The 27,908-nt window shown below is 37.4% G+C and overlaps 2 protein-coding genes across 2 annotated transcripts; one reads left to right on the top strand and one right to left on the bottom strand.

Moving 5' to 3' along the window:
• Positions 1-344: 344 nt before the first annotated feature.
• On the bottom strand, positions 345-25,123 carry LOC112571427 (UPF0577 protein KIAA1324-like homolog). Its single transcript, XM_025250394.1, is given in 26 exon segments — positions 345-2,925; positions 4,391-4,411; positions 4,701-4,881; positions 5,226-5,308; positions 6,182-6,251; positions 6,553-6,795; positions 7,460-7,499; positions 7,884-7,963; positions 8,951-9,051; positions 9,808-9,852; positions 10,375-10,510; positions 10,751-10,969; positions 11,768-11,908; positions 11,911-12,003; positions 12,381-12,445; positions 12,981-13,201; positions 13,466-13,657; positions 13,660-13,747; positions 15,033-15,121; positions 15,361-15,507; positions 16,160-16,268; positions 17,201-17,290; positions 17,853-18,000; positions 23,012-23,219; positions 23,427-23,550; positions 24,791-25,123. Coding segments are annotated over 26 exon segments (3,090 nt in total). The 5' UTR covers positions 24,890-25,123; the 3' UTR covers positions 345-2,868.
• A 255-nt stretch (positions 25,124-25,378) lies between these two features.
• Positions 25,379-27,905, top strand: LOC112572183 (uncharacterized protein C1orf194 homolog). Its single transcript, XM_025251754.1, has 4 exons — positions 25,379-25,462; positions 26,057-26,295; positions 27,291-27,409; positions 27,835-27,905. Exons 1-4 carry the CDS (start codon positions 25,379-25,381, stop codon positions 27,903-27,905), a joined length of 513 nt encoding a protein of 170 aa, XP_025107539.1.
• Positions 27,906-27,908: the final 3 nt, after the last annotated feature.

The raw sequence follows: 27,908 nt of genomic DNA, 5'->3' as shown, positions 1-27,908 counted from the left end.
AATTCCGCTATTTAGGCACCATGGTTTACCTGTCTGAAAGCGGCAAGAATTGAGTTATTTCGGCTGCTGCTGTATGACTACATCGGAACTGTTTATAAGCGCTTATATGTCGAAAACAATCCACATCAATAAATTGCACTGGCCACAAAAGAATGGGCCAGCATGCTAAGGGAAGCAACTTTAAAAGACCTGTGGTTGAGGTATATAGCTATACGCCATAAAAACAACAGTCTGCGAAACAGTAATGCGCTGTACCAGCGAAAAGACCTTTTCAAACGATCAGCCATAATAAATTTAACTAGCTAACAACTTTTGGCAAAAAACATAATTCCTAAACACAAAACTGAAAGATGTATATATATATATGATTTATTAGAAAACAACAGTCAAAAGTTTTTTTTGTTAAAAAACCAGTAAAAGAATTCACTTTAACGCTCACATAAATTTCAAAACAATAATAGGAATGTAGTTTCCTACACAATTCCCTTCCCACAGAAGAATAAAACAAAGAATGGGTGGATAAAGATCAAATGAGGTGATGTTTCTGATATTATCTGACCTTCATTGTCAGCAGTCTAAAACAGAAACATAACTTCTAAATAAAGCATAATGTGACATCTCGGACCATTAAAATTATATCAAATTTAAGCTAAAGGAAAACAAATAAATAAACTCTCTGGAACCGAAAAGCTCATTTAGAATAAAAGTCTTACTTCCCATCTGCAAAGGAATGTATATAATTATGCTTCAAAAATATCTACAATTGCTCACAGTGTAGCATGAGGTTCAACATAAAATAAACACAAAATTCTGAGCGTGTATAAGTGGAATGAGCATCAGCTGGAACAAAATATCGGACCAAAATCAGACCATATGATCCAGTAAACAAAACTGTATATACTTAACATTGTAAACATACATTACTCCTGTGTAGAAGAAAAGCAATTTAAAGACTTCACAGTTAAATACGTCATGTAATTTATCTGCTTGGCAGACAGCAAGAATACATTACAATTCTTAATTTGTGGATTCACTTCCATATAATAAATCACTCTTTCTCCACCCCCCACAAAAAAGGCCAACCCCCTCCTCTGACAAAAAAAAAACAAACAACAACCCAACACAATATAAGGCAATCCCCCCTACATCAGTTAAAAAAAAATTAAACAAGAGGTCACATTTACTAATGTTTCTGAGCAAACTGCAGTATGTCTTTAAGAAACAAAAAAGTTTAAAAAATAACAAAGCAACACAACGTTGAGTAGGCAGCAGCTGATTTTCTTTGAAAAAAAATGTAACAAGAAGGAATTTCTGCAAGGAATTATGGAGTGTAAACAAAAAATTAAAAAAGATGTACATGCATTACCAGAACACAATTGTATTTAGAAAAATATTGCACACATGACCTTGTCTTAGGAGAAGTTCACCTCACTTTTCACAAGATCAGTGAAGCTTACTGGACACTCACAGCACACAGGATAATGGGTCCTTTACTTGAACAATACCTCCAACAATAATTCTATAATGGACAAGTACTGTTTCAACATCAGCACAAGATACCAGTTGCCTTTCAATATGAACATACTTTAAAATAATCTTTGTAAGGAATCAGATAAAAGAAAGAGACATAAATATTCATCAGATCAACTTGAAAGGGCAATGTTTGGTCTTTCACACAATCCTTCAGGACACCCAGCATGCAGCTGGGATGATAAAAGAGACAGCCACACAACAGGATTTCTACCCTAGCACTTCACAAACCACATCTCACCTTCACACAACTGTCGTTCTTCCCTTGAAGTCATGCAGGATTAGGGCAGACAAGACAGTTTTCATCTACACAAAGGCAGCTCATAATAAGATCTCCACATGTACAAAGGAAAGCTAGCTTTCTGAAGAAGAAACCTGCTTGATGGCCTGCACTGCAGTCTATTAGCCATAGATCAATCATTATGTCTACAAAAATCAAGTTAACCATGACAACATGGCTACATACAATTCTTTTCAGGAAATCTACATCAGAAATACTTATGGAGTAATAGGTTCCAATAAAAAAATTCTTTCAAAAATCTTTTAAATACTGCAAGAATAGATTGAGTAAGCCTTTGTGCAATGCAACAATAAAACAAAATCAAACAAATCAAGACAAAGACTACCAATTATTGCTCATCAATGTTGGTGGTACTTTGCCAAGGATAATATTTTCAGTGTTTCATATGTACTTAAAAAAATCCCTTTAATAGCGAAAAAATGCTATTCTTTGTAAATGTATTAATATTTCATCATTAGGTTTGTGCTTCCTTTGGTTTTGCTTCAAAAGCTACACTGGCTGAGTAAAGATAAACTGCAAGGATGTTCACCACAGTCTTAATTCCTATCTCAAAATCTTTTCTGTATCAGCAGCCAGAAATGTGACTGCCATCACTGATATTATACACAACCAAAATGATTACAGAAAGAGGAATGTCTTAAAAACTTTCAGATCAATAATCTAAAAAACACAACATAAAAAAATCACACTCAGGCAGTGAGGAAGGCAGTAAGAGTGATTCAAGAAAACAAAATCAAATATGTTGAAAAGCACAAAATATTGAAAATATGAAGTCAAAATGTGTTAAAAAGGTTTTGCTTTCAAGGATTGTGCCAACCACAAGACTGGCGTCCAAGTCACATATTTTCTTAACGAAACAGAAGTATTCATAACAAAAGGTAAAGCTTAAAAACCACGGTACTTGTTATCTCAAAAAAAAAAAAAACCAACTCAGAAATAAAGATGGTTCTGATAACTGCAGATGGCAAGTTACAGGTAAAAAATGAATTAAACTTCCACTTCCTTAACAAATGAAGTGCAAAATAGACTGTGTAATTTTATGTCAAGGGTAGTTTTTCATGCATCTGAACAGCAATGAATGGGTTGTCCTCGTCCTGAAATGAAAAATTACGAAAGATAATGAAAATATTAAGCAGGCATTCTTAACAAAGAACATATTAAAAGGCTCAGATACAATAATTTTCCAGATGAGAGAGTTTTGTGTTATTTTGTGTGTGTGTGTGTGGTAGAGGGGTGGCCACATGTGGATGGTAGTATCACAAGTCACGAAACTTACTTCTTTGGGTCAGCCGACACTTTGACTTAAATAGTTCTACATTAACAAAAACTTCTACATCTTATAATCATACAGCTAGTACGTTCTAACACATGGTAACATAAAAAAAAATGCAATAGATTAAAGTGAATGCATTAAAACTTTTAAATGTTAATTGAATTACATCCCCCCAAAAAACTAGGATCAAATAGAATGGGATAAACAGAAAAAAAAGGAGAATGAAAGGGTTACTTTTAAAAACTTATAATGTTGGGAAAAAAAACACACAGGACTGCCTCAAACACCAAATAATAACAATAATTGAATTTGTATTACACATTTTCCCCATGTAGAGGCAAGGTCAGTGAGAAGTGTATGAAAGACTACAATCGACATATCATCACTGTTGCAAACTGGAAAAAGAGGATTCAAACTGCAAATGAAAACTGTTCACGAACTTCTGGTTTTAATCATGAAAGACATATACCTCACTAGTTCCTGTCACTGAAAACTGAAAAAAACTGTGAAGAGGTCAAATCCAAGTAGGTATCCCACAGGACAAAGAATAAGAAATTTGCTGCCTCCAACCATCACCTTTCCAATACACCATAAAGAGTCTAAACATAATCTGGAGGTTCATAAATTAACAAATGACGGCAAAAAAAAAAAAAACAAAACAAAAAACAAAACAAAACAAAACAAAAACTGCCCCATTTTCGAGCAAAACATGGGAAGTGCTCATTATGTCTGTTAATATCATATACATAAAAGTTCACATTTATCAGCATGTGTATATGTACACACTTTTTTTTTGGTTTAAAATGATTACTTGACCTGTGTTTGAAACCCTTTTTTAACAACTGTAAATACAAACAAAATTATTCACCAGAATTTTGGAGACTGACCTTATCTAGTGCTGTATTTCATGCTGCCACTGTAAAGTTGTAAGTTTTACATTTAGAGAGCTTGAATAATTCAAAGAAAAAAAGAAACTGATAAATTTACAAACGAGTGAAAATTGCAATTTTGCGAATTGCATGAAACTTGTGCTTTTGTGAATGTGGATGTTCTAGTCTGAGATTATGTTCATCCAAGAATGTGAGACAGACTGTTCACCTTTTTCTCTACTCCAAACTTGAGCATAAGGGTTAAAAAACTTGGGGTGGCAAGTGGGGGTTAGTGTTGATGAGACCTATGGTTAAAGTGATTGGTAGCATAAGATTTACAAAAGCTGGAAGAAATTTAATTTAAAACTCCACCCTTCTTATTTACCACCTCCACCATGATGAAAAAAACCCACTTACAGACAGCGGCTCCATTGTAAACTAAACCAATCAAGAGAAACACATAGAATTCAGCATGCTAGTAACATTGTTACTAAGAATTTTTAAAGACCGTTAACATGTGCTCCTAATGCACTTTAACTCAATCATGTTCTAAATAATAATAATTTAAAAAATAACCCTATCTGCTTACACTCATGTCTACATGTGGCAAGTAGTTCCATTAGCAATGCCACAGCAAGCCTTATTCATGGAGAACCCTCATTTTGGACAATTCTGACTCAAATGACAAATAACTCGCCATGTTTTGGAAAGCCACGTGCATCTTTACCTTGTTTTTGATGCCACTGATCTTGAGTCGTATTTTCTGCAGAAGACGAGGGCCCTTGCTGTCTGCAAAATGCACAGACTCTTCCTCTTCACCCTCCTCCATGCCACATGATTCAACTCCAGGCAACTCTCCATCGCGCCCTCCCGAAGACTCAACCAGTTTTGAGTATTTGTACTCAAGTCTGCACAAGTCACATAGGAGTCGGATAAAAAGCAGCTTTGAGTATCAACATCTCATATTAAGTCAATTTTTTAAAATACAAATTAAGGTGGAGAAAGATGTCTTGAATAATTAAAGCAAATGTATAAATATAAAGTGTAAATAACTGCTTCATACATAAACAACTTTGGGATTTTCCTGAGCAGTAATGCAACAAAGGTCACAGCTGTAGTCAGCATGTTTTATAATCTATGTTACAATTGTGTCATTTGTTACTGTTGGGGGTAAGTACAGACCTATTGTTTTTTTCAAAGGGATAATGTTTTAGAAAAATGTCAAGGGACTATGACACAAACTTCAACTCACTTCTTGTTTCGAGACCAGCAGTAGATAAGAAGCAAAATAAGGATCAACCCAACACCCAGAGTAACAGGAATGGCCACCATGATCTACAATGCATCAAACAGTTATGATTTGCCTTTGTCAGATGCAATGCACAACACAATACCTATGATTTTCTCAGACTTTGCCAGTTAATCAACTGCATCACACTGTTTCAATACCTCTGAAACCACACATCATACATAAATACTGCATAACAGATACATTAATGTTGTTTACACATCAACAATCTACCAGCACATGACTGAAATGTTTCCACTAAATACAGTGATACCTCGGTTCTCGAACATAATTCGTTCCGGGAGGACGGTCGAGAACCAAATTGTTCGAGAACCGAAGCAATGAAACCCAAAGGAAATAATGGAAACTGGATTAATTTGTTCCAAGCCCCAGAAAATGCCTATTTACTGGCCTAATTTGTATATAATATGTAGAAAAACATGAGTCTCAACAAGAAATAAGAAATAAAAGTGTATTTATTAAAACAAAACAAAAAATAAATAAATAAAATAAAATGTACTGTACAGTACAGTAAATTGTGTTTCATTTACTGTACCTGTACCAAACTTTATGGCAGGAGGGAATGAATGTGGAGGGAGGAGGGAAGGGGGATGGTTATTGTCACTGATGACGCAAGCAAGGCGCGCTGGGCAGAATGAACGCCATTCGGCTCAACTCGGCTCATCTCGGACGTTCGGATGTTCGAGTTCCAAATATTTGTTCGAATTCCAAGACAAAATTTTCTTGAATTTCCTGGTCGAATACCGATTTGGTCGAAAGTCAAGGCGTTCGAGAACCGAGGTATCACTGTACTTGACAGAAAAAAGATTGTTTCCCATCTGCTGCTAACTGCTTTGTTGAAAGAAGATTAAACATCCAAACAAAAAACATATCTGTACATGCAAAAGATGAACTCTTACTGCAAAAGGGATCATCTGGCATTTTTGTTTCATGGGTTTCAAGTCGTCATCACTGGCAGGCATGCAGAACCTGAAAGTCATCACAACAAAGTAGGGTTGGCATCATGGCACAGCAAAAACATATTGCATTCACTTGTTAAAAATCATGCATTAATTGTATGGATTATTCCATTGTCTCCTTTGATATCGGTCTGTTCAGTCTCTGATTACATTTATGTCAGTAGAATATCCAATTCAATTCTTTTTAAAGTACAAAGAAGCCAAGGTTTAAGGGCCTGGAATCAAACAGTAGGATCAATAGATTGTTTAGTTTCAAAAGATTTTACTGTTTCTGAACCTCTGCTGCTGTGCAAAAGATTTTCTGAACTTACGATGGTGGATAATAATGGATGTACTGTTCTCCACCAACACATTCTCCACGAACAACTTCATAGTCATTGCGTGTACACCGTGGACAGGCATGCACGGTCTTCCAGAGGAAGTGGAAAGTACAACCATCACATGTGCCATCAGCACATTTTGGAGGCAACTGGATGGAGTTGTTGGCCTTCTCATCAGGGTCGCAGCTCAGACTTATAATAGTTGTTCGTCCTTCAGGGCAAGCCATGGTGGGGCTAATAGACACAGAAATATGACTTGATCAAACGTAAAGACCAACTAGCCTAGAAGAGGAAAACATTCTATTTTGAGGCTGCCTTTCAGCTGATTAGAAAAGAAAAGTTTTCTACATTAGATAGCCAGTGATATTACAATCATTACAATCTAACTGATGAGCTTTGTCATCTTCTACATAAAATTATCAAGTGAACAAGCAACAGTACTTTATAGTACATATCAACGCTTGAACATGGGTGCTGTGCAGCAAACATGCCACTCACCTGAGTGTGATGACTGGACTGCGTTAACAACTCACAAGACAAAACTTAATAAAGAGTAGCACTATTTGGCGGCCCGGTGGTGCAACGGTTAGCGCTGTTAGCGCCTGTCACCAATACAGTGAAGGTTGGCTGCCCTGAGTTCATTTCTCGTCTCGGGCACGCTGTTCTTTCTCTGCACGTGACATCTGTTTACAGGGCTGGCCGCCCTCCGCCAAGGACGGTCCAAGCCCGGCTGAAAAAGGAGGAGGGTTGGGCGTGGGCCAGCACCCCACCCGTAAAACAAATCCTTGCTACCGAAACATCGACAACAGTTAAGACTGTAGTCGATGGCCTATGCCCCAGGAGGGGCGGAAGGGCCTAAAAAAAAAAAAAAAAAAAGTAGCACTATTTGTTTACTTACATTTCAGATTTGTAGTAAAAATGCACATCCAGATCCGTTACTGTGGAGAAAACAAAATATATTTACTTACCTGCTCATCTCAAAATAAAATGATCACTAAAATAAACATTTTTACATAAATTATCCCATCAAAAGACACCTACTTGAAAAAAATAATAACAGAGGTGAAGAATAACCTTCAGGAGAAAAATATGGTGCAAGCAGCGTCTGTCTGAATATGGCTTACTAAGATCAAGACATTGAAACTGCTGACATACTTAAACGTTTTTAGGAATTTTGCACATTTCTTTCTAGAATGGCAAGAAAGTCCTTTCCCTACAAGTTCTCTAACAAATCCAGAGTCAAAGAAGGAATGGCAAAAGGGATGAATGGTGAATGGAAATAAATATATAAAAAATCAAACAGCAATATGTAAAGAACTAACCTTCTGCATTGAACCCCTCAAGTTTATACATTTCTGCCAGGGACACATTGGAGACAATTTTAGTAAGGTGTGTGGCAAGGCTGAAAAAAAAAGGAAGGAAACATTTAGATAGCCTCATGGTTCCAGCTAATGATCACAAAAAAGATACTACAGCACTGTGATTAACATGCAGTAAAAACCAATTCAACAACTGACATCACCTCTGGGTGCAGCAGCTGATTCAGCCCAATACTGTGAAGCAATATTTATCATGTTGATAAGGAAAAAAATTCTTGCCTGAATCTAAATTCATCATGTGAAGATGTATACAAAGGGAGGGAAACACCACCACCTTTATGTAAGCTGTTTCCAAATGTCCAGAAAGTACCCCCAAAATTTTGTCAAGCGATTTCTATGGAATGCTCTCCAGTGCTGCTGTCTTAGCAAGACATCCTCCATGTAGGGTTGATACGTGCACATGCATAAGTGTGTGTTTTTTTTTCCTTGAGTGATTTTATTATACAATCATATAGATGTGTTGATCTGATTTTGTAAGCCTATCATCATCACAGAGACATGACAACCAAATGGTCTCAGCCCTGTGGTGCACCATTTTCTCTCAATTCCTCTTGGTGCTGCTGTTGACTAGCTAGCTGATCCTTTAGAGCAGACGTGGGCAAGGGCCGGCCCACAGGCTGCATCCGGCCCGCATCCTGTCTCTGACCGGCCCGCCTGCTGGCCTGCCCGCCAGTATATATACTATATATACAGTATTGAGTAAAACTGAGTTAACTATATAAGTCAGGCCCTCTAAAACCGTCCCAATTTCTCATGCGGCCCCTTGGGAAAATTAATTGCCCACCCCTGCTTTAGAGGGTTAAGGGAGAGCCAGCAATGAACAGATGTGAACTGCCCTCAGAATAATGCTGGACTGGAGAAAAGTGTATTCATACAACTACCAAAACATTAAGGAATGACCCTTATTTTACTCTTACAGCAGGCAAATAAAACAAAATTGTTCTCTTGTTAATCAGTTCCTTCTTCTCTTTTACTCACCCACACCAAATACCTCATTTTATTTACTTTACCTTACAGGCTGGGTTGAGACAAGTGGTTTCTTGGGATCAGTCTGAGGAATCATGGTAGCTCGACAGATCATTGCAGACACTTTTCCAGGCAAGTTCAGCATCTGTAAGGTAGCAGCACCAGTGTATGAATAACTCTGGTTATTTCCTTTGCCTGCCTCCCCCCCCCCCTTTCCACCTTAAATAGATACTTCTAGGCTCTATACATTGATGACAATGTAAATTAACAATCTGAGCATATGCAACATAATTTTCTTTCAAAAAAGAAACACATCATAAATGGTCTACAAGATTACAAGACCACAAGCATTTGTTTTCTTGTAGTAAAGAATTTGATGTTATCTGCATATGAGAATTAATTTAAAAGGCAAAGCTTAGATACAAACTTAAGGGTGAAAGATCCTGAATGTCACTAACTCTATGCATAATCAAGAAAACAAACTTAAGAAGTCATCTGAAGAATGACAACCCAAATGCAAGCAGAAAAATATAATAGAAAGTTCTTTAATAACCAAAAGGAATTCTGCAAATGTGAACGAAAAAAAAAATCAGCAAAGGAATAAAAACAGAAAAAGACCCTTTTTCAATTACATTAACTGAAGGAACAAAACACCACAATGCCAACAACAACAAAAAAAAAGTTCTGAAATGTTACACTTCTTTCACCTTGAAAGTCTTGATACAACAATAATGATGATGATGTCGCAGATGATTTTGAAAGGGAAGGGGAAGAGTGTGAGGAACATGCACAGAAAACATAAAAATAGCTTTTCGCATTCTTTTCTTTCAGTCTCACAGGGAAAAGGCAAGCAAGATAATTTGGGGTATAAAAGGCGAAAATAAATAAACTTAGAACATACACTATGTCGATTTATCAATTCAGACTCCTCTGTTGAACTATTTTTCTGCAAGTGGATGCATTAAAATTTGTTCAGAGAAAAAAAAATTGCCACAAATGGCATCAATGTTCATTAGCATCTGTTGCTCCCCCCTGCCATTCCACATCCTTATTTACCTGTTAAAACTGCAAGTGAGCTCTGGAATTAGGAATACGTTGGCAGAGTTCTTATATTAAGGACATATACATACATGTTCTCTGTCCTCTCTCTCACTCACACACACATTACATACAAACACTTGCACGAACATTTTCTCTCTCTCTTAAAAACAGTCTTGCACAGTATAACAACACATGTATTCTTATAGCCAAGGCATATACTGCTAGAAACATTCTGTAAGAGAGAGAATTGTAACTAGCTTAAATAATTCAGTCACTAAAAATCTAGAATGAAGGCAGAAATGTCAATTATTTATCTCAAGCACTTGTCAAGTATCAGGCATAGTTATTTTGGAGTTATGTGCCTGGACTCTTTAATCATGAATGCTTGACTATGGTTTAAAATGCAAGGTTTACAACATGTAAATACCTGTGGGTCTGATGTAACATTGTTGAGACATGTAGGGAGTTTGTCATTTTTCACATTGCACAGAGTAATGTTGAAACCATGATAGTACAAGGTCCCACTGGCGGTGAAAAGACGGCCACCCTGAACATACTGAACACTGGAACAGATCAGGAACAAGTATTATTGAGTGGAAGCATTCTTCTCCATTTTCAGCGATCAGAAGGCATTAGTCTCCACAGTTTGCCCTGCCATATGCTCCCCTCTGGGAAAGACATGGCCAAATGTTTGTGAAAACAACAGAAGATACAAAGCATTTGTGGCACATGGACAATGCCCTGAGCCCTCATCTCTCAAATGACCTAATGTAATAGAACATGGAAAGGTAGTCCAAACTCACCCATCCAGAGGAGTGAAGTCATAATGACGACCAGCTTTGTCAGTGAAGTGGCAGTCAGACTTGCACACTCTCTTGTTGACAGCCTTCAGGCCATCTCCACATGCCTTGCAGGATTCCTTGCCCCAAGAGTTGCTGCTGGGTAGTACAGTATCTGCAGGGCATTCTTTGCAGAGGTTGGTGTCAGGATCAACATATTGGCCATCTGGGCATGGCACACAACTGCACATGTGCAGGCAGACACACACACACAGACAACCATGAGGATTTAAATGTAGCATACATGAAAGACAAAGATACATGTGAAAAAAATACTTGAGAGAACCTGTAGAATATGAATTGCCTGCCAATACAGAGGGGAGAATAAAAGTTTCTGAGATCTAGTGCTTGAGGAGGATGCTCCAGATCTTGTACATGCAGCATAAAACCAATGATTATTTTACAAAGCATGGTTGTCGCACACACGGAATACCAGGAAACCCATATCACAACAGTGAAGTCAGCCCATGCCGTCTGGTACTACCATGTGACTTGGAATGATACTAGTGGTCCTTCAAGGTATTTTGGAGAAAAGGAGGTCAATGCCAAGGTGAACAGAAGAAAAACTGGTTGGCAAATGCAAAAGAGCAAATTGTTCACCCCATGCAGAACATGCTTACCACTGCTCGAGACAGTTTTAAAAAGCAAGGCTTGTCAGCTGATGCATCTATCCAGTTGTTTCCCCTGATAAACAGTACTGGTGAACCACCATAATTGTTCATTAATTGCTACCAGTCAAGGAAGGAACGATGATAACAAGTAGTAAACAGCGAAACAGGCAAGACAGATGAGAAAAAGACCTTAATAAAAAAGATTCATACATAACACTTTTGATTTTAAAGGGTATAGTCATTTCTGTCAACTTTTGAATGAAGACCTAACAATTAATATTATTATGTCTCTTTACAAGCTGGCTTTTATGACCCAAGCCCACCGGAGCCAGAATCACCAAGCATATTTAATGATAAACCAATCTCTTACCCGTGAATGGACCTGCCCTTTGGGCATGGTTGGCAGTGAGTGGCTCCACCTCCCAGCGTATTGGTGATCTTGAGGGCATGGATCTTGGCCACACTGTCCAGACTGTTTATGGACTTGGTTTTTTGGAATGAGGGGCTTCACCTTCAGCTGCTGGGGAAGACTCCATGACATCCTCATACGAAATGGGCTGAAAAGCCCAGCTTAAGGTCACTGGATCATTGGAGTGGATTTTGTACCTAAAATACAACATTACGAGTCCGTCAGCCACAAAGAAAACTGTCATCTTGTATTGCATATAAACCTGGTGCTGCACAACATCATGCTTACTCAAAATCAGTACTCATTCATTTTGATCACCCAAATGTGAGGGGCTGGGAAAGGGGAGAGAAAGATCATATTCCCAACAATTAATATTTTGCCAGTCCTATATCTTTACTACCATTCCATTACCTCAGTAATCTATAAAAAGGCTAGAAACAAATAGCTCAAACAGTTACTGGTCGTGGATTGGTTTAAATACCACATTGCTGGCTAACATAAATCACTCTTGTTGCCACATCAAGAATAATACAACACTAAACCAGGACAGCAATACAAAGTAAAAATAGCTCACACATATTCCTGGCGGTGGACAGTGCCAACCCAGCTCTGGACAATTGTATTCTTACCAGAGCTATCCTGAAAAGTGAGATGTAAGGAAAGGATAATTAAACTGATTAGTGTTATTCAAATTCAAATCAGAAGCAATAATATTAGTACACCACTACTGATACGTTATATTTTCTATAGAAAAAATATAAAAATTTTCCACCAAAAGAAAGTATAAACCCAAACAAATGAGCTATGTCCCATGGAATTTTGAAAAATAATTTTCCCTTGCCATTAGCTATGTCCTGCTTACATACCATTTCTGCTGCATTTAAAAACAATTTCATGAAAATTTTATGAAAAAGACCACGACTTATTAATGTTGTCTTCTTTGCTTTCAATCTCACTAGACGAATCACATCATGTCGAAAAAGTCACGAGCTTCTGTTGCTGTGTAGCGCTTAGCATGTACTGTGCCATTTTTGCAAGTTACCTCCACTAAAAAGTGAAAGCATATAAGTCAACATAATAAGCACCAAGAAACAATCCGTTCAATCTGTTTCCCATGGAATAAATGCTAGACTTTATCTCAGACATCAAACCACCAAGCATCCCCTCACTTAACTGTTACAAACAGCAGTTCACAGTCTGCGCTGCAGTTGACCTCAAAGGTGAATCGGACATCAGCTAGCACTGTTGGTTTTCCTTCAGCAGTGGATGGCTCTCCTCTGAACCCAGCAACATATGCGGACATCACGAGAAACACATTGCGATCGTTGGGTCCAAAATTTGTTTTGATATGATCACCAGCTGGCTGCCAGCCTGCACTCTCAGAGCACTTATTCACTGCCAACAGAAACCAGTCCCCAATCCGTCATTAACAAATGCACTAAACAACTGATTCCTAATTATAAATATATGTAAATTATATAAATAATTTCTAAGCTGGTCTTTTTATGAGAAAACTGTAACTTCATGTTTCTACACAAGTAAAAGTCAAAGGTCAATTTCATCACTTAAAAAAAAAAAAGGAGCCTTTATCAAGTGCACAACCCATGACTATACTTAAAACACCCTGTCAAAAGGAAGTCCATGTTTATGAAGACTCACTTCCAAGTGCAATGCAGTGACTAGTGACATTGGGTGGCAGGGTCGTCCACCACTTGTAGTCAATGCCATACTCAGGGGAGGTGGAGGCTGGACATGGCCTGCACTCTAGTGCTCCATCAGAGTACTGGCCCTCTGGACAGAACTCACAAGAGTTATTCACAGGGTGCATGCCAGGGTTGCATGGTGGGCAGGCTGCTGGCTGGTGTTGGCAGGAAGACTGACTGATCCAGGGGCATTTTCATTGCAAATCTTGGGCTCAATCCATTTGTACATCTTCTGAGTCTAGTGGAAACAAATAACGCTGCAATGAATGTATCACACTGACACACATGACAGCTTCTTTAATTTCTCTATTAACAACAAAAGATAAAAAAAATCTGGAGAAGGGGTAAAATTGGTTTTACGCAGATCCAACAACTAAGGCTATATCACGGCAAAGCAGCCAGCCCTGTAAACAAATATCACAGCATGTCCAAGACGAGATCTGAACTCAGGGCAGCCAGTCCTCATTGTATTATTTGGAGGGAACGAATCTGTAAATATCTAACCTTTTAATTTGGAACCAGTCTCTAAATATATAAATAATGCATTTATCTCTCAATATCTTTATGACTATAGAAAATGTATCTTTCTAACATATGCTTCTCTCTGTTAAATTTATGTGTAAAGGCCAGTTACCATCTGGGATCCTTCAGTAATAATAATCAGTAAGCTTACATAGGCCATGACAATGCAGTCCTCTTCCATCTATTTTGACCACACAATGACTCACACACTCTTACAGAACAGCAATGGGCAATGAAGAGTCATGTCTCCTACCTCAGAATTTCTAATATCGTGATCATTTATTATCTTTCTTATTTACCTTCTGTACATAATGATGCTACACAAAGGGTGCATCTGAAAATCCTGACAAAACACGCTAAAAATAATTCCAAAGTCAATACAAACTCTTAAAAATGCAGCCACGATAAAAATGATAATGTACTCTTTGTAAACAAACTGTGAAAAATAATCTGTCTGAGATATAGTCACTAGCAATCATAAGAAGTAAATAAAAGTTTGGCTTATGTTTCTTAGTCATGACTAGTGGTCAGATAGTTTAACGAATAACTCTATTATCTCTATTTTCCTCATCATTATTTTGATCAGAAACAACAACAGATTTATCCTCTGAATAGAAACTTTAAGCTTCAGACTCAAAATCAGATATTTCTCCATGAAATAGCGAAAACAAAGAGCCACTTCAATCCACATCTATGTACACTGATGGTGAAAGGAAGGGAAGCCATGCAATCCTTTCTCTCATCTTTTTCTTTGTTTTACTCAAATACTTTAAAATAAACTAACTTATAATGCAAAGTTTCAAAAAAAAAAGGAATGACATTTTATGGTAGCTGAGGTTCAAGATTATATTTTCAAAAATCGGTGGAGTGTGGGGGGCTGAACAGTGAAAGTCAAAGAAATGTGACCATCATGGTAGTTAGAAAAAGACTGATAAAGCTGATAAAATTGAAAGCAGTGCTTAGACATGTTAATGAACATGCTAAGATGCTACTTTTCATACCTGCTTCTTAGCATCACAAGGTGTCTGGAACTCATAGTAGTCATACTGGGTACAAGGTGGTCGAGGTTTGCAGAAAGCTGAACCAATCTCTACAGTGGGTTAACAAACAAAGACTAGTCAAGGTGAAATGTCAATGTGCCACATTCTTGCCAACAACTCTAGTATACATGCAGAAGGAAATCATTTGTCATGGGTCCGCATCAACACTAATGTAGGAAGAAAAAGTATCTTCTAAATCAGAGGTAAAAAAAAAAACTGTCTCAAAAAATGCTAGTGTAACTGGTAGAAACTGCAGTGCCAATTGTTCTACAGGCAAAAAGTTAGATACCTGAGTATTCGTTGGCTTTGCAAGGTTCACACTGGGTTGCTCCATGTGCTGAATATTTGTTGGCATCACAAGGTGCACAGAATGCAGTGCCGCCACTGCTGTATGTCCCATTCCGACACTTTGTGCATTGAGAAGTAAATGCTACCCCTGAAGTAAATTGTGTAGTGTTATACATATTTCATGCTACACTCAAGTCTGCACCTAAATCTTGCATGCATCATTAAATACATTCTCTCAACCACCATTCACAAGGCATTTCTACAAAATAGGCCTCAACTTGAAAAGGACTAGTGGGGTACAAAATTTTTATGATATTGCTTGATAAAAGTCAGTGGAGGATACTATTTCCCTAAATCTGGGTGAATACTCACCCCATTCCCCACCAACATATGTTCCTTGGATACAGACCTATTGACATGACTCTTCAATGAAAGAAGTCAACACCCCAAACTGTACATGGATATATTTATGCTGTGAAGACCTTGGCTCACAGGAAGAGCTGGGACCACTAAAGGCACCAAGGTGCAAAAGTGATTTCATGTTTTTGACTTTTTTCCATGCATGGCGATGCCTGCAGGTATGTACAGAAAGGTGCATTCACCCAGATCTGGGGAAACAGTATCTAGCATTTAGCTTCAGGCAATCATAAGGAAAAAAATTGCATCCTACTAGTCCTTTAAACAATAATGCTCTAATTGGAAGATTTGGAAAGCAGCTAAAAACTAAAAGCATGCTAGTCTTCAGACTATGTGAAAGAAACTCGAAGCTGGTTAATAGATGAATGTGTATAGGCATGTACCTGTGACTTCAATCTTGCGGATAAAGACTGGTTTCTGCGCACCCACCATGTCAGACAGTGCGCCAATAACACGCCACTGAAGCACATTCATACCAGTCTTCAGGTCAACCTACAAAAAGAACAACTTTTGTGATTTTGTTATCCACTGGTCATGCTGGCGCACAACAATTTTCAATTACAAGTGCAAGCATACTCAACTGTTTCCCCAACCACGAAGTGTGATATATATTATTACTGTGAATAAGATGAGTTAGCTGTTTTCTCAACACAGAGAGTTGTAAGAATTCAACCTTAACTTCAAAATGAATAACGCAGAGTGATGTCCCCTTGCCTAACCAGCTGAAAGGGACAAATTATATTTTGTTTTATCTGATGTCTTCCTCGTGTTTGAATTGTGATTGTGAGTGTTTCTGATGGTTTTGCCATTGTGTGCTGGGAATGAGCTGCCTCTTCTGTCGGTGGCTTTGGTTCTTTTCCGACATGCAGACTTCACTTCAGTACAGCTGTGTGGGCTTCATGTTGTCTTGACCTTCTGTTGACTGGTGAACTTTCGTGTGTGCTGGACTCATTTGTTGTTCCAGTGAGACTTGTGCCGTCTGTTGGATTTGTTGCATTTGCTATGGAATGTATTGTGGCTTGTATGATGCTTTGATATTTGGACTGCAGGTTGTTGTTCGTGCTCTACTGAGGGCACGGTCTACTGAATACCAGCATTTTGTTGTCACCTTATTTTGACGTCACATCACCTTCTACACCTTCTGTCATTTGTGAGGCACCCTGAGCTGTGCACATAAGGCGAACACTTATTATTATTATTATTATGAAACAGGGGAAAGGTGTGCCCCCTAGACACCATATTACAAGCTGATCAACAGATCATCATGATGATGTGTCTATGTGTTTGGCATAAAAAAATGAAAGCTGAGAAATATGTTAAAAACTGCATGTAAATACAATAACTCACAATATTTACCATGATGTAGCTATAAATCTACACCCAGAATGAACATGATCTAGTCTTCAAACTAATGAAGATCTCACCGTCACAGAGCTCCACTTTCCTTCTTCTGTAGCCTCTGGCCATCTGCTGCTGTTCTCATCCTCTGATGCCTGACACTGGTCATTTTGCACCTACAAGCAAAGTTGATGAACAATAAAAGAATATTATTACAAAAAAAGAGGGGTTAAGAACACATGATCTTATGTAGTTGTAAGCACAAAAATTTTTCATATGCTACATGATTCTGTGCTTAATGAGATATCAGATGGTGACGCCACTTTTTTCATCCTTACCTCAAACTGGTTCTGTTCACTTCAACAATTCAAGACTCCCACAACACACACTGATTACATAATGCCTTAATGACACCAGATTCCACTTCTTATGCCTGCAAGGTGGAGCATCTGGTATCTACTTAAAAAGTAGCAAACACTGCATGAATCTTTTAGCGCTAAAAGATGTTTCAGGTCTCAGTTAAAATACTTTAAAAGCCAATTATTCTATTGGATGTGACCACTTTGCAGAATCTTTTGACAGCTAGGTAATATAAGAGCTACTAGCAAATAAGAAATTTCTCTGTTATTAGTAAAACAATACCTCGCTCTCCTTTGATCAGTTTAGGTTTATAGAGAAAGTGTCATGTTAAAACACTATGTACTACTTGTCATAAGAATTTATTTTGAAGGGACTTACTATAAAATGAAAGATGGTCTCTGGATCCACATACTGGTACTCAAAAGTTACATGACCAGCTTTAACCAGCTTGGTGGAGAAAGTCAGAGTTGCTGTACAGGAACCTGGCAAGGAGTAAATGTATGCTCCGTGAGATCGCCAACTGTATCTGCAAAAACACAAAAAAGATGCTTGTTCTCACTATGCAGAATATCTTTATATGATATGACTATGGTGAACATGCAATGTTTGATCATTGAAACTTGTTAGAAGTAGGAAAGAAGGGATGGAAATGCACACAAAACAAACGTCAAGAGAAAAGATTTTGAAACTGTCCACCTCTTTGTACAATATAGTGTTTTGAACATTTCTTTTTAATCTTGTGATACTAAGAGGTAGCAAGTCTTAACCTGCATGAAGAAACTAAACCTGATTTCTGATGATAAAGCATTTCTCATTACTACCACTTCCTAACTGTCCACTTCCTACAGACATCAAACAGTACACGCTGCAGGAAAAGACTGCTGCAACTTAGCCTGTGAGATAATATGCCAAAAGTGAGACTGAAGCCGATAAATGAATAATTGGACTCTGCCCAACAGCAGAGGGGTCAAATGTGTACAGGTAGTCCTCGGGTTACGATGGTTTCAAGTTACGTTGTTTCATGGTTACAACGCTTTATACACGGGACTTACGAGGTTTAGCATTACAGCACTTACAGTACAGTATTTCATTATTAAATGTACTGTACTGCACAATATTTTACTGTACTTATGTTTATTGATAATTATGTAGGGTACTGTGTTAGGATAGGTGTTTGGATAGGCTAAGTGCTTGCAGTACTGTACTGTTATTATGGTACAGTACTGTATGAACGTATGATCCAACTTATGTCGAAATTCGATTTATGACGTAAGAACGGATCAACGCCGTGTAAGAACGGATCAACGCCTAAGTCGAGGACTACCTGTATTTAGAACAATAAGCAGCAGCAGGACATCTCACGCAACATATTTATTACAGAAGGGCTGAGGGAGGAAAGTAATCAAATATGACTCATGCCTTGAAACAAATGCCAGAAGGTAAGTGGCTGGAACAATGAGGTCTGATGGTCTCATTCAGGAGAATAAATAATTGTAAATTTCAAATACCACCAAGACATAAGGCATACCAAAATCACAAGTTCAGCTTAGGCAGTATTGTTTTAACTTTAATAACAAAATATGTACTCCTATAAAAGGAAACAAGCTATTGGTATATTTCATCAGTGAAGAAGAGCATGGGCTGCAAGCATTTTTTTGTTGGGAGGGGAGAATGAGGGTGGAAACTGCAACTCTAGCAGTGCTTATACACTTATTTCGATCAAATCTTAAGAAATGAAAGTAAAAAATTAGTTAATGTAGTAATAGTTGACTTGAATATGAAAGACAAAAAAAAAATAAAAATTACCAGTTCTTGATATCAAAACGATACCTACTTCCTATGCCAAATGGAAAACTAAAATTATTTTCACTGTACAATGAGGCTCAAAGTTCTAATTTCATCCTTTTGGATAGAGTTAAAAAAAAAAACCCTAGATTTCTATGTAGCAATAATGCATGTAGGAAAACAAAAGTACCAGCCTTCAATTAACACAATTTGCAATGGATAGAGATAGCCAGTGGATGTCGCTTGCATTCCTTTAATTTCCCTTTGTTTCTGGAAGCACAAAAATGAACCAGTTTTTTGCTATAAAATGACCAAAATCAGTTTCTTGTCCAGAGCATGCAAGCTATGTTGAATCTTTATCAGTCTATCATATGTTCTGACAATTATCAACACAGTGGTATTTCTAGATGCATAGTTTGTACCCAGTCATCTGTAGCAAGCAAGAAAGTCATACTGTCCTAGATATGACCCCAGTTAAACTGCCAAGAGGTTCAAGGCTGCTGAAACTGAGCAGAAAAAAATGCCTGTGCGTTCTAACAAAAATATATATGATCTCCTTGCCTATGGAAAAGAACACAAGACCTCAAATTACACATCGCCCTAAATAAGAGCGGTTTGTGGATGACGCACTTCTTGTTTCTCAATGGGCAGGCTGACATTTATAAGAGGAAGGGATTGCCATTCCCCTTGCAATCACCTGGCCTAGTATTTAGAAGCCCACAGACTTCTGTGACTGTATAATCTGCTCAGGGATTTTGAAGCATTCACTGGTGTGCTCAGCAGAAACATCAAAAGTACAGCGGGAAGAATTACAAAGCTCAAAGCACTTTTCCTTGCAGGAATAGGGGATGAGGGATGCATTTCGAGTTCTTTTAAAGACTTTTGTTGCTGGAGACAGCAAGTTCTAGAGAAGGCTGGCTGCAATGATTTACTGGGAAATAAAACATTGTATCTTCTGGTTTTACATACATTGCATGCAGAAGGCAAACAGATTTTCCTACACCTCCATCAGAAACAAGACTACACTCATGCATCACAGATGAGGTTTGTTGCTGACCGATTAGTCATTACATGGCACACGACTGCATGTCTATTAGAATGTTCCTATTTCCAATATATGCCCAGTCCACCTGCTAGTGTCATAAAATCATCTATCTATAACCATTAAAACTGTGCGGTGCCCACTGAGGTAGAAGATGATAAAAATCTCCGCTTATGTTCCATCTGGCGCAGACTGGCGATGAGCTTGTCTCAATGCGATATCAATCTTCTTTGTCCGGCTTTTGTTTTCAATGCTAGCAGTTACACTTGGTCCTTGGTAATTATCAACAGGATGCAGACCCCTTTAGTCTTCCAGGAACTTTGACAGTTTCAAGATCGATTGCCGAAATTACGCCTCCTCATTCTAAAGGATATTCAAGCTGTTCCACACCCCCAACCCCCAATACTTGCTTATGTCCTCATTGTTCATTTAGGTCAGGAATTTCAATAGCAATCTAAAATTATGCACAATGGTGATGCCAAAGGCAGAAAATGAAGAATAATGTGCTATAGTGGCAACACTTTTCATTTTCATAACTTCACAGAAATGAAAAGTTGAATAGGAATAACCCTATGGGACCAAACAGAGAAACCTTATCCTGGTGTAAATAAAAGGAGTCATTGCATTCGCACATCAGACTGCTTAGCTTAAAAGGTTTGATAAAATGTATGTTTGTCTACAAATAGATTGAAAACAGAGAGACACTGTATACCACATGTAGTGAACTGTGCACTTGTGACTATCTTCTCAAGCTTAACTAACAGAGAAGGGAAAAGAAAGATACAGTAGCTAAAAGGGGTGATTAATAAATGGAAGGAAAAAGTGTGGCTATAGAAAAAAATAAAACAAAATCACAGGGAATTAAATCATGCATAATCTGAGGAATCACAGAAATTATGTTCAGAAATTGATGCCAGTATGCATCAGTCTCTTTTGGCACTTCTGTACACGGATATATTGTAGTACATAAAATTCCATACGATAACTGCTGACAACTCGGAGGACATGACAATCAAAACTGGCCCTAGGAGGTGGTATTTACAGTGACATATTATATAACAATTAACATGTACGGGTGCTATGTGTCAGGTAACACTATCACTTATGTTTCAGTATTGAATTTACATGCTGTTGACTCCCAGGCACATTTTAAACTAGCTATGGCCATAAGGCAATAGAAAGATGTGGCTTTTATTAGAACTTATTGAAAGAATTCTTTTTTGTATGTTTTAGCCTTAAAAAATTTGAATGAATCTATGTGATGCTACACTACAACTATGTGTGTAAACACATGCTTTGTACATGCCCATACACACTCTTATTCACTTTCTCATGGCTTTTGACAAAGTTTATTAATGATGACTATCTTTATCAATGATAAAATCTGAAAGAAGAATGAGAAAAACAGAAGCGCAATCAACCTAGACTATACCTGGAAATGAGATGGAGACATCTGTGCACCTACACACATCAACCCTGATGTCACATAACGGTCAATGCAACAGCTGGAGCAGACACTGCAGTATTGCGTTCCTCACAGTGGTACACAGCAGTTTAGCTCATAGCACACTGTTTGGTGTTGTCTTAATTAAATGTAATCATGAGACATTCAATGACTCAACTACCTAGTAGTTTGTCTGGCATTCTGTCAGGAGTACTGGCAGGGTTTGTAATAAATCAGACTACAACGACAATAATGGTGGAAATCTGTAAACTGAAATCACTGGGTCACAATCAAAACACTGAATCACAAACATTTTGCAGACAACAAAGATCAATAAACTAGTATAAATGTCTAAATATACACAGAGTTACAAGCATTTACCAATACAAGTGGAACCATGATATCAGATGAGATTATATCAAATACTATTATAATCTCAATGAAACTGAAGATAAAGATTAAATTGATAAGATAAACTGATTTTTTCTTACTACTCGTGACATGTCCTTCCTTACTAGCAATCTTTACTTACAGTCTTAACTTGGCATCTAGAGGTACATTCACCATCCTATTAATGTTTGGTTCAATCTTATTCCACTCTTCTTTGACTAACCAAGATATTTGTAAAATGTTTTTACTTTCATTGAGCTCTGACGGACATTTGATTTACTAGATGTCTCAGTCTCTGTCATAATAACTTTTAGCTACTTCTCCAAGCAGAAGTGTACTGAATTCCCGAAGGTTTCATGCGACTGTATACAGACCGCTTCTATGCCGATGGCTTTCATCTTCTCAACCATGCTAAAGGGGAAACGCAATAAGCTATTTGCTTTGAGACCAACTTCCATTATTACTATTATGTATGTGTGTTTTTATTTTTTAAGTGCTTTGAGCCAGCCTTTATGGTAGGATAAGGTGTTATAAATCAACATTATTATTATACAGAATTGTAAAGATTTCCCATTTTCCTCACATATCAAAATCGATCGGCGAGTTTACTTTCACCAAAACATCATCAAACTCTTTAACTCTTACCTAGAGTGAGACAGCAAGAGCATGTGAAAGTCATATTAAAAATTAAAAAAATACAACTTCCTTTATGATCAGACAACAGAAACTTAGGAAAGGGAAAATGAAGAAGCCTTTCCCTGTTTCACCCCTCTTTCCCAGAATTTATATAAAAAACACTGATGAAGCGTTGCCAACCCTTTGCCCCATTGCTGGCATGCACACATGCAAAAATGAAGTGAAAAAAAGGTAACTCACTTTGTACAGTTCACTTCAGAATCCTTAGCACTCTTGTGCCACAACATAGTATTATCCAGTCCTTCAGTACTGACTGAAAATCCATCTGGCAATTTGTCCCAGTCATCAAACCTAACCCCCCCACCCAGTGAGTAAGTTCCTGCAGGGCATGGGCGACACTCTTGATTATCATTCAAGTCCAAAAATTGTCCTGAACTGCAAGTGAAGCCTGAAAAATCCAAAGCATCACTGAAGAAAAATTCAGTAAATTAATAAATTTCATATAATGGCAGGAACAATTGTTTCAATAATTTTGTGACTTCCTTTTTTGGGCAGTTATTTATCTTTCTTCTTTATAAACATCTTACGTTCATATAAGATTTATGCAAATTCACACTCTGCCAAGAAAAAAAAAAATCTCACATTAAATACTTACTGCAGTCTTTGCCTCTGACAGGTGGATTTGGCGCTCCGCCTTCGCATGTACCTGGTTTAGGCACAGATACTCGCCATCGCCCACCCTCACTGTCACATTCTGTGTATTCATAATGGAAGTCACTCTAGGGGAAAAAAGTACAAAATTTGGTAACAAAGATTTATGGTACCAAGAAAACTATACTGAAACAAATGCATTAAGACCATTTACTAGATGCTCATAACTATGTTTAAAAAGTGAAATTTAAATGAAGAATTGTTTATGTTGATATAATCTTCTCACTCTTAATACAGGAGGTTCTTCATCACTTACTGAAGATTTCATCTTTTTATAAACATGTCAATTGATTTTGTGTTCATTGTGCAAGGTAATTAGTGGCTTCTTCAGCCATGTTTGCTTAAGCTGAGTTTAATTTTGTTTTTGAAGCATCATTAGCTAGAAAATGTATCAAGTTTGTCCTCAACACATAGTATACTATAGATGGCTATAATGTCCACAAAAAATTTATTAGTTAACTTGGTAATCGTGTTTTTCAAACCATGCGAAGAAAATCAGGCTAAATGCATACCACTAATTGCTTTCACAGCTATTGTTACCACCACCAGGAATTCATTATAAAAAAAAGCTATTGCACAGGTACTTTTTATTGGCAGATAGTAACAACTACACTATACTTACTTACTATATATATAGATTAATTTAAAGTTTATTTGTTGAAACTGGTATCGAATATATCATTTGTGTTATTTTTCTTTGTGTGCGTGTTAGTGCTTGTTATAACCTAACCCAAGAATACCCATGACTAGTGACCAACATTGCTCCACAGCGAGCTACACGTACAGTGGGTATACCTGCCATCGTTCCGACTCGCTGGAGAACCGGTAATAGAAATGCGAACCGGGTGCATCTATTTTCTCCACCACAGGTGTTGACTTCATTTACCAAAGACAAGCAGCTCTCTTATTATTGCCGTGACACTATTTAATTTTCTGGTCTTTGTTTAGAAAGTTGTCACATAATCGTGTTCAGTTCCCTTGTATGCACATTTGTCTTAATCGGTAATATTAATGCTAGCTCTTATCATTATGGGTCTTCATTTTAACGGCAAAGCTAATTTACAAAAAAAAAATGATGCTGAAAATAAAATGTCCAATGGTCCCTGCAAAATCAATCATCCTCAGTAGTATTAGAAGAAGTATTCGCATCAGCAACGGACCTTTAAGCTTGACTTGCGCGACATTTCACAGCGAAGACGTTAAAATAACGCATTATAAAATCGTAAGTAAAGCTATATCGCATAGCAGATAAGCATGTGCCTTAGTCAAAGCTACCAGATAGAGACAAAAAGCATCAAAAGAACTCACCGACTGGCATGTTGGCATCTTGTCTGATGCCACCTGTTTCATTTGCGACAGAAAACACAATAACAGAAGAACGCCATATGCGTACATTTTCACTGCCATTACCGTGGAACGGTCTATTCCAAAAAAAGCAGTTAAATAAAGACAAAGGATAACCGGTACAGGCTGCAGCAACGCCAGCAGTGTTGCGAAGCACCTGCTTTATCGTATGGCGGTGGCCTGCTAGCTAGCAGACAACATTTGGCGGTGGATTTCGTTTGGTGGTCAAACCCCACTGCTCGGCTAAAATTAGACTAACCCCTGTCCTCATTCCCCCCCAGGTCATCGATGCGCATGCGCTTAAAAGTATTTGAGTAAATACCTTTTTTTTAATAAAAGTTATCGCAGCCTTATTTTATAAAATAAAATAAAAAACAAAAAGTCTTCAAGAAACTGCTTTTATCCAGAATTATTTTATTGTGCGTTTGATTTTTCCCATGGTGCATATATTTCCTAGGTGATTACTTCAACATCTTGACGCCATCCAGCAGCAGTCTGCAACAAGCCGAGTTACGAAACACCAAATTAAATCTTGGCTGTTGTAAAGTAAACATGCAAAAACTGTCTGTCAGAGATCCTTATCCGTTTCCAAAATTGCAGAATGACAGAGACTTTTGTGGTGTGAAGCCGCGACAGGTAACTTTGATACAATAATTAAAACAGGCAATACTTATATAGTTCGACATGCAGTTGTTAAAAAGTTTTTCTCATTTTCTGAAAGTAAAAATACTAGATTTATCATAACAGCTAAAAATTGAGAATTGCCATAAAATGATCTTACTTTAAATTTAAATCGAACAACTGAAAGTCTTAATTTTTTTTTAAACGTACGTTATAATTGCACGCATGCACACTTTTCGATCTGAATATAGCTGTAATCTACATTAATTGCTTAAAAACTCGTGTTCAAATCACATACTTGTGATTTATGCAGTGTACGCGAGAGAGAGATTTGACGGTATATACCCATAATCACCCCCCATTCAACAACAGCAAGGATCGAGTCCATTTGACCACAACCCAGTCAATTTTATGTGCATGTATGTGCGTGCATACACAAAAAGAGCATGTGTAGGTCTGTGCATCTGTACATATTATATATAAATACATACACTGAATACAACTTAAATTAAAGTAAAATCTTCCAATATGGAATTATTAAAAAAAAATCTAAAGTACTTTTTTAATTGTATGCTGTGTTATTTGAAGATCTTCCAACTGGTTGTTTAGTTCCAGCATCAGGAATTACTTCCCACACACCTAGCACAGCAAGAAGATCCTTGGAGCCGCCTGAATTCGAAGCATACCCTGAGTAGCTCCCGTCATGAAACATACCATTTCGATCCTCAAGCTCCCGAAGATTTCTTGGATTTTGTCATCAAGTCCAAATATAATCATCATGAAGAGTTCCTGAAAAACAGAAATGAAGTTTTATTTCAGAAGGAGACTTTTGATGCAGATCATGCTGGGTGAGTCAGCATATTGCACCTTATAACTTCTTATTTCATAATTATAAAGCTATTGTTAGTTTCAGGACCATCATGGATGCCATGTCAGTTAATTTTTTTTTTTTGTCTGAAAACTGCAACCAGCTACAAATTTTTAAAAAAAATAAAAGCACAAGTAAATCCTGGCTAGAGCAGATCGAGTGGCTCCAAGGATATTTCTCACCTTTGCTGGCCAGACCAGGGGAACTGGTATCACGGGAACCATAGTTGCAACCAGACACCAGGGATCACTTAACTGTCACCCACATGCCCAGTTTCCTGGGGCCAATGTCTCGCATTTGATAAGAAATACATTAACCTTATAACACCTTATAAATCTTACTTTGCATAGTGCATTTACCAAGTAGTTGTGCAACCCTAAAAATATTTTTTTAAACATGAGAAAGAACAATTGCAAAACACTACTTATGGTAATGACTGAATTAATATGAAAGAAGAGCACCATCAAGACCATATCTTTTATGAGATACTTCCTCTTTGACAGATCAGTGAAAAGTTGTATAGGCTAAAAAGCCAATTACCGCATGCTAAATTATTGCTAATGTAGGTATGGGTCACAAAACTGTGCTGTTGTCTATTCTCAATCAAGTGAGGAGAAATTTTATGTTGGAGTGCCATTTTCATGCAATGTTCATACTACAAGCATTTACAAGGACTCACAAAACTGTATGCAATTACACATTTGTTATGCATATAGACATACTTATACAAAAACACATATCTAGATACAGATGTGTGACTAAATAAATATAGGTATACCAGGATAGTACCAGGAAAACAATGTAACTCTTTCAGGCCTTTCTGCATATGTTTGTACACAAACCAAAAGATCTAACCCTCCACACCCCACATCCCTTGTTATCTGCTGAAAAAACTGCTATCCCGTTAATAGAAAAAAGTTTTAAGTGGATTTTCAAAGATCCAGTGACTGAAAATATCATGATGGATATTTTTAGACGCAAACTGAAGAACCGGGTCGTCATTGTGCCTCAAGTTCCACCATCATTGAATCATCCTCTGGTCATGACAGAGCAGGAAAGACACATCAGTGGACACAGTATTAAAACTGCTATCGGTAAGTCTGTCAGTTGTTACCAAAAATTGAGAGCACAATAAAATGTGCATACATATCTTAGTCAGAATTTTGAAAGTCAGAAAATATTTGAAGAAGAACTATTAAAAAGTTCAACAGGTAAAATCTGCAACATCAGAATGGGTAATTAATATGATTTATTAGTGTATGTTGTAAGCTGTCTGAATCCTTGCCACAAATATATCTTTGTACTTAGTTAATGTCATGAATTCACTTCCTGTGCCTTTGCATGCCAATACGTTCAAAGGCTTTTATGTCATGAACTTGGGAGGTTGTTTACACAGATTTAGGAGAAACTGCATGTTGGTATTGACTTAATGTTCTTGTTTGCACTATTTCCAATGTTAAATTCTTTTTGTTCATGCATGCATTTTTCTGTTAAAACTGCTGTGCATGTGTTTTAACAGAAAGTCATCATTCCCAAACCACAAATAAAGGCTACACTCGGAAACCAGATGGTGGATTCTTCACATCATGAATG

Source organism: Pomacea canaliculata, linkage group LG9 (assembly GCF_003073045.1).
Source record: "Pomacea canaliculata isolate SZHN2017 linkage group LG9, ASM307304v1, whole genome shotgun sequence".
NCBI lineage: Eukaryota > Metazoa > Mollusca > Gastropoda > Architaenioglossa > Ampullariidae > Pomacea > Pomacea canaliculata.
Note: the sequence above shows the minus strand (reverse complement) of the source record. Positions and strands in the feature narration are given on the sequence as shown.